Here is an 8,175-nt window from a genome sequence, read left to right as displayed (position 1 = left end):
CAACAAAATTTGTAAATAAAGAGATATATAAATAATGTATCCAAACAATCAATGATAGTAATTTTATTTCATTATTATAACCAGAGTCGTTACGAAACAGGAATTTTAAAATTAAATAATATATTTATAAAAAAAGAAGAGTGAAATTTAGATCACATTAAAAAAATAAACAAAAAACAATTTTAATGAAATAATGACTACTTATGATTAAATTTATAATAAAAATCTCCGTTTATTTCAAATATTTTTTGTTCTAACAAAGGAATGTTCGATGAATTTTAAACTCAGCTTTCAATCGTGTCAGCCTTCTTGGTCAGAATCCAGTTAGATGGCCGGAGCGGATTCGCCCTTTTCAATCTCATGATGGGGCACTCCATGATTCTCTCTGAAACACACGACGAGATTTCGGATTTAGTCTCTTTTTTTCTTCTGCTAGCACTTTTAATTTGGCTCGTCAATGGGGCAAAGAAAACGCGGCCCTCACAAAAGCGTCAAACGGGAAAATATATGTTCAGAGCGCTCGTTGAATAATGCCAAGTGACATTTCGCCCCTGCACTCCATTAAAAGCTATTTCTATCTCTCTCGCTCATCGCAATAAAAAGTCGCAGCGACGAGTGAATGAGTCGCGCAATTAAGTCGTAATTATGTCGCTGTGCAACAAATGGATCCAGCCGTGCTCAAAGAGAGCCTTGATAAGCTCGCAAGAGGGCCAAAAAATATTCGTGCAAGAAAATAATGCAAAATAAAATTGCTTAAAAATGGGAACAATTAAAATATTTCTGACTTTGCTCATAGAAAAATCCAAAAATGTCCATTTTTTTTAAGAAAGAGCATGATAATCATGACAAAGAAGTATTAATCAAATTTAAGTTAATTTTAATGATTTATTTATTTTGTATTCATTAAAAAAAGAATGATCAACTCAAATAATTGTTCGATGTATTCAAATAAACTAAGGTTTTTAACTTCTATGTACTTAAATATAAAAATGATGAAAAGTTCCAAAGATTTTCAAGAAATTCCAACTTTTTGGGATGGCTTTTTAAATATAAACCTTATTTATGTAAAAATACAAAAATTCCTATCTCCCTGGGCAAAATACTTGCCCATTTCCTCTGTGGATTATTCTAATCACTCAGATTATCAAATATTAATTAATTTTAAAATGCAAGCTTCGTCCATGTAAAGAAAATTAATACACCTACAAAAAGGGATACATTTTTATTAAATTTTGTCTTGGAGTATTTTATGCATAAATAATTATTGCGTATATTATTTATTAAAATTATTGTTTAAAATTTCAAAATTATTAATAAAAATGCTGGATTAATTATAAGCCAAAAGATGATTTGGGTATTGCTTTTTGCGTGACATAATCAGAGACATATATTTTTTTTTTTGGCATCGGGGGGTGCATCTGGTGGGAGGGCGGGCGGGGTCGTGCTAGGGTGGCGAATGCACGCGGTCGTGAGTGTGTCGCGCGCAAATGGGCTCTCGGTCGGCGGCTCGCGAATTATTATTGATTCGCCGCGGCTGCGAGGGAGAGCAGCTCGGACACGTATTCGTATTTGCAGGCAGGGTGCGCACGGGACGCGAGTCGGGCCGCGACTCTCAAGCAGCAGGTAAGAAATTTTATAAAAATTAGACATTCGGGGATGAAATAAGAGAGAGGCGCGTGCGAGAGAGAGCAGGGTTGCGGCGCAGACTCGCCCTTAAAATGCTGCGCGAAGGGAAGAAGAAGGGGCGCAAGAATAACCGACGGGCCAATGGCGCGAGTTTCGCCCCGTCCGTGCCATCGATCCAACCCTCGACTCACCCCGGCAGCTAAGGAAAAATTCTCCAAGAGAAAAATCATCACGAACAAAGGCGGGCCTTTGTGCTCTGGTTTTTTTCCGCCAAGAAACACGAGAGGAGGAATTCTCTGCGCTCGCTTTTGTTGTGTGCGCGTTGCGGTTTTTCTCTCTTTCTGCTCTCGAGAGCTGAATTATGGAATTTAATGTTTTCCGAGAGCAAAACACGCGGCTGCTTTTGAGTGGTGGTTAATTAACGCTGCAGAACACACAAGAGAGGAAGTTTGTCTTGCTCTCTTTCGCTGTATATTTATTTCCAGGCCGACCAAAGAATCATTGTCTTCGGTATATTTTATGCGTTCATCGAAAGCCGATCTAAAAAGAAATAAATTTTAGACCGGCCCGTCTAAATTCATTTTTTAGTGTTAAGAACAAAAACTTAGTCGACCAAGACTCACATCGGCGGATGCGGTCTTTTTGATCTTGACAGATTTAGCAAAATTCTTGTTAGAGGTGGTGCCGTTTTTTCCAACAATTCAATTTTTTAAATTAAAATTGTTCTCAACAACTTAATGTAAACAATTTGACGTAACCAGTTGAAAAAAAAACAACAATCATAATAACAATAATTTAAATTTAAACCGGTTCATATTATTTTAAACTTTTGCGTGGAATTCTGTCAAAATTTTCGAAGTTCATATTTTTTTTTTTTTTACGAAAATTCAAACAATTGAGCTTGAAAAAGGTTTTAAAAATCACGATGAAATCAGAGGAATTAGACTTAATTCGTAATGCGTTCAGCACTTGGGGCTTAAAAAAATTTAAATCTGAATGAATTTAAATTGAATTTGCTCAACCTTTGGCCAGTCCAAGCCTTGATCTCTGCTTGCAAGGCTCGGTCCTTGATGTTTTGGATGCCGCTGCTCCTGATGAAGACGTCTGTAGCCACCTCGGGCTTTGCCATCGTGAGCCTGAGTGTCCTGTTGGCTTTGTCCAGCCCGAGAATGTCTTCGAGTTGTTCAGGAACATGACATCTTTGGCGCGTCCTATGAAGAAGCCCTTGAGCCCCGCAAAAGCAGTCTTTGAAGTGGCAAGGACTTCAGCCCTGAAGACGACGTCCTCGAACCGCGTAAGGCCGATCTTCGCCATTGTCTCGCTGACCCAGGACTTTGTACGCCTCTCTAAAATAATCGTATCCAAGCTTTCTTCAAAACCCTCATGCCAAATATAGTCCGTGGGATCAGTCAGCTCTCGCAGGAAGACGCCGTTGAAGTTCTTGGGCCGAGTTTTTTGCTGCTCATGGTGAGACGTGCTGCGGCAGCGGCTGTTCAAAAGTGGAATGGCGAATTTCGGTTGAAAATTCAAAACAACAATCGAAAAGGAAATTTCCGTTATGCGCAACAGTTGCATTAAAATTGATTGTTTAAATATTTTTGAGAAGCTTTTATGTTTAGTCAAATCAGTGCATTGTTTGATTGTGGCCGATTGTTGCACTCTCGAGTTCTTTACATGGTTCAAATGGTTAAAAAAAAATATCAAACAAAAGACCCTCCCTTCTTTCTTCGCCGTAAAATTCGCCGCGTTTTTAATTCAGGCTGTGAAATTTAAAAAAAAATTGATCAGGCCATTTCTTAGCATTAAAAAAATTAATTCAAAGATCGAGATGACCAAATTATAAAAAAATACTCCTCACAACAAAATTTATAACTTATGTCAAAATGTGGAAGACTTGAAAGCCGCAATATTTGGATAAATATTTATAAATTGAGCGCTGCTGAGGGTGCCAAATTTGTTCACATTGAAACTCCTCTAAGCGGCTGTTGAGAATTTCATCAAGTTTTGTCCTATGAAAGATTCAAGTTTTGTCATAGATTATAAAATTTAATTTGCCATTTACTTCATAACTACTAAAGGCGGATGGTTAATTTTTTCCAGCAAATTAACTAAGGTGGTCCCATTATGAAAATCAGCAAAAATCGATTTCTTCTTGTATGGACTTAGCATATGGGAAAGATTTTAATTTACAGTGATTTCCGTTTGAGACCTTTGCCAAAAATCCGGCATAGCCGCGTGATCAAAAAGAAGCTGAGGTAAAAAATATGGACAAGTTAACGGTGCGCGTGTTCACTAGGGTGGCTGGAAAATATAACGCAGCTGCTGCTTAATGAAACAATTCTTCTTATGATAAAGAGGCGCAGGAATAAAGGGGGTCGGAGCCAAAATGGCGCCGGCGTGTCGCATTAAAAGCAAAGGGGATTGCGGCGGCAGCTTTGGAGTGTGGCAGGGCTGCAGGGAGGAAAACCGCCCCCGGGCCGCCACCGCACGCACGGGGACGAAAAGAAAAAGCGGCGCGTTTCTTTCTCGCCGAGAAAAGAAACGGAGCGCCGGGCTGCGGTCGCTCCTCGCAAAAGGGGGAGCTTTTATGTGTGTGTGCGCGCGGCGGCCCTTCCGGAAAAGGGTTTTGTAATTAAGAGGGAAAATATTGCAGCTTGTGAAAATGTTTGTTAAAGCAGAAATGGCCGGCCGAAATTTATGTTCCTTGCCTGCATGTAAGGATTCTCATCTCTCTCTCTGCTCAGCAGCAGGTTTAATGTTTCCCTTAATTAATACAAAGTGCGTGTGGGTGGCCACCGCTCTCGCTGCTGCTGCTGGATCATGAGGAATTTTTCTGGAAGCAGCACCGAGGGGAGCAGAACTTTGTTCATGAATAATAACGAGCATCTAAATTTGAAATGGGAATTCTCGCCGGCTCGAAGCCGTATCGAATTGCACTCTGCATCAGGTTCCCTTCCGCTCTTGCAAACTTTGATGATGGCCAAGCAACACTCTAGATAATTAAATTTCTCGCTAAACACGGAAAAGTTATTTCCATCTTATCAACGCCAATTTGCAATTTTGTCATATTTATCAATTCTCTCTACCTTAAATTTGCGTGTGTATTTTTTAATTCAATTAATTCCATTAAAAGTTGGAAATTTGCTCAGTCTCACTTTTCTACGAAAGCCAACAGCCCAAGTGAGGACATTTTTGGTGTAGTTCATAAAATTGATATACTGGTCAGGAAATTTAAAAATAAATTAATTTAAAATGAGTTAAAAATCTTTTATGCTCAAACATTACTTTTAAAATAAATAAAATTCAAAATTATATTACTATTAAAATGTTTTATTTTTATTTTTAGGATATTATTATTATTAATAAAATTTACTACTAATTTTTTTTAGAACCACATTCATATTCATGTTCATTAATTTTAGTTATTAAATTAAACTCACAATCAGTAATAATGATTAAATTCTATGATTTAAAAATAGCGACATTAGAATTAGATTAACTTTAAGGAATTTCATAAGCCAAAGAGGAAATGAATTTGAAAAAAGTGGCATTAATATTTTGAATTTAAGGTTAAATTTTTATCAAAAATTTGAAAAATTTCAAAATTATTTCATTTTATTTAAACATTTATTTAAATTTCTCAGATAGTTAGTGTTTTTCTGTTCTAATTAGTGTAGAGTAGTGTCATTGTTTGCGTTGCAAAGTGTAAATCAGTTTCAGGGTTTAATTTTTAAGAGTTTTTATTTGATTTTACTGAAACTGTACAAGATAAACTTGGCTTGGTTTGGATGTTCTTTAAAGCCAATTTTTTCTCACACAGTTTCAGTAAAACCTCGTAAAAACCTATTAAAAATTTATTTGTGAATTTAAATTTAAAGAGCCTTTGTGTGCTTTGAGCGTAAAAATTTCATGGGGTTTATTTTTTAATCTTCATCGGAATTTAACGAATGTTATTCCGGATGCCAAAATCGAAGTTTTATTATCAGAGTTCAAAGTTCATATCCCAGAAATACATTTCAAAGTGGACTAAATTGCCCCTTTTCAGTTTATTGCAACGTTTGTAAAACTTTTGCACCCTCCAGCACAAATTCATCGAAATTTGAGTTTCGAAATTCGAAAATTATGGCGAAACTTTTGCTCCGCGCAATTTGGAAAATGAAAAAGTTCGTGCCCGCCGTCAGCGACGAAATCGTTTCTGTGGCTTTTCATTAAAAATTCTGGCGCGGCGCTCGTAAAGTTTTGTGCGCGGCCGCAAAACTTGCCGCGAACCAATAAACCATCATTACTCTTTGACACCGTCGTCAGTTATTTCATCTGAATTTCACACAACTTTTCTCATTTCGCTAATGTACACTTTATTGCACTGCCATACTTGGATTGGATCGGCCAGCGACTTTTTTGGCTGCTTTTCCGAGGGAGGAAAAAGCGCGTCCCTTATTTCGGCGGTAATTAATGTGCGTGTCATTAGCACCGAGGCCATTAGAGCGGCGCAGATCAAAACGCCGCGTTGCACTTGAGAGAAAACACTCGAGGAGCAAAAGCGAGATGTGGCCCTGGCAGGGTAATTAGCAGCAGCCCTATTCAAATAAAAAAAAACGCGCGCGCCTCGCATCTCGGGTCCTTTTTCTGCAGCGCCGAATTGAAAAGTTTTTGCGTCCGCGAGACTTTAATTAATTACGACTTGGCACTGATGTATCACGCACCCATTTGAAAAACTCTTTCTGCCTTTTTATATATATTTGAGCAAAATCCGCTGCTTTTTCGCTCCCTTGGAGATTCGCGGCGCGTCACTCATTCAAATCACCCGCGCATCAATCTCGCCGCGACTCTTTCTCGCAATATTTTTTCCTCAAACTTTTTCGTCCGCAATTAATGCTTGGCGGAGAGATTTGCCCGGCTGTGCTGGCGGCCTCCATGACGGCCTCCGGCTGGAGCAGCGCCGCTCGACGCAACCCGCCACCCCTCGGAAAACTTGACCAAGGGAGAAAATGGCTTCATGTGATAATTATGCATTTACACGCATAGAACCTGTTTATAAATTTAATTATTGTAAGCTCTTAAATAGCTAAGTTAAAACCGCGGCTACATAATATATTTGCAAGATATTCAAAATATAATTTATATTGTTAACTCTCATTAATAAAATTAACTATAAATAACTTTTAATATTTTCTCCAATATTTTTAACTTATTTTTATTTAAAAATTTATTTATTAACTACTAGATTATATTATTACTTACTCTAATTTTTTTTTAATAATTACTTTTGAGGAACAGAAATTATAAGTAAATTGATTCATTTGTCAATGATTAACACATATCAATGTTAATATATACATATTATTGGCAATTCTGGATTTTCTTGAGCAAGAAGTTATAATTCTATATTCTATTCTATATGATATGATTATTAAATTAAATAAAATACCCCCCAGCTTACATAAGATATGGATTAGGTTGCAAGTTACAATTAATTCCTTAGTGACTTACTCAACAATAACTGACCACTTCGTAAACACTTTACAATTAAATTACTTATTTTGTGATAAAATTTCACAATCGAGGGTTGATTCGTGGCGATTATTATTCAATTACATAATTTATATTTCATTATTTGAGTTAAAATACTATTTTTGCCATGGAATAATATTTTTAATGGAAAAAGAAATTTTGAATTTTTTATCACCACAAATTACAGTTAAAATAAATTCAATTTATTTATTTTTCACTAAAAAATTTCAACAATGAATTGTAAAAATTTTTTAAGAGAAAAATAGGATCACAGTGCTAGTGAAGAGCTCATTGAAACTCATGTACCAAGAGACGATGATACCCGACTACTTGCCACATGCAGCCTAAACTATAATTATACGGATAGGGAGAAATAATTTTCTTACATGCTTTACGAACAATAAGAAGTACACCGAATGTTTTACAGTTATTATATTGACTACAATACATGTAACTAAATATTAATTAATTAAATTTGAATTTCAAAATATCAAGTCTTGGAAAGAAAATTTATTTAAGTTCTATATAGGTTCTTGAAGTTGTTGTTGTGGAACCTTTTGGCACTCGAGGTGATCATTTTTTGATTAAATAAAATCCGGCTTCCTCGGTGAAGGTGTTTTTGCATGATACAGAAAATCCTTTTCCAAGGAAGCCGGATTTTATTTCATCAAGAAATTTACTTATTTATTAATACTGCAAATTGATGTCAAAAAGTGAGTTCGTTGGTTTTGAGTTTCGCGCCGCACCCTGGAGACGAGAGGGGTGATTTCGCCCACTTTTTTTGCCGATGGCCGCCGCACGCTTGATCACGCGTGTCGCACGTAAGAAGAAAGAAGAGCTCGGCGTGGGCAAGTGGAAAAAATGCGGCTTTGAAGTGCGCAGAGTCGAGCAGTCGCTTTGTGAATAATAATCGAGGCGTGCAGCAGCGGCGAGCACGAAAACAAATAGCAGCGACCTGGGTGGGTCAGGTGGCCGGCTAAGTAGTCTTTTCCCATGTGATTACAGGGTTTCGCTCTTTTCTCGGCGAGGCAAGCAAGC

At 37.1% G+C, this 8,175-nt stretch overlaps 1 protein-coding gene and 1 long non-coding RNA gene across 2 annotated transcripts in view; one reads left to right on the top strand and one right to left on the bottom strand.

Moving 5' to 3' along the window:
- Window positions 1-232: 232 nt before the first annotated feature.
- Window positions 233-8,175, bottom strand: part of LOC132200474 (uncharacterized) — a 230,440-nt gene continuing 222,497 nt past the window's right edge. Inside the window, exon 8 of the mRNA XM_059625959.1 lies at window positions 233-385. Coding sequence (XP_059481942.1) covers window positions 325-385 — 61 coding nt within the window. The 3' untranslated portion in view covers window positions 233-324. The remainder of the gene's footprint in view (window positions 386-8,175) is intronic.
- Window positions 1,536-8,175, top strand: part of LOC132200475 (uncharacterized) — a 49,612-nt gene continuing 42,972 nt past the window's right edge. The window contains exon 1 of the long non-coding RNA XR_009442165.1: window positions 1,536-1,623. This is a non-coding gene — a long non-coding RNA (uncharacterized LOC132200475). The remainder of the gene's footprint in view (window positions 1,624-8,175) is intronic.

The sequence above is a fragment of the Neocloeon triangulifer genome, unplaced genomic scaffold (assembly GCF_031216515.1).
Source record: "Neocloeon triangulifer isolate White Clay Creek 2 clone unplaced genomic scaffold, ASM3121651v1 ptg000014l, whole genome shotgun sequence".
Lineage (NCBI taxonomy): Eukaryota > Metazoa > Arthropoda > Insecta > Ephemeroptera > Baetidae > Neocloeon > Neocloeon triangulifer.
Note: the sequence above shows the minus strand (reverse complement) of the source record. Positions and strands in the feature narration are given on the sequence as shown.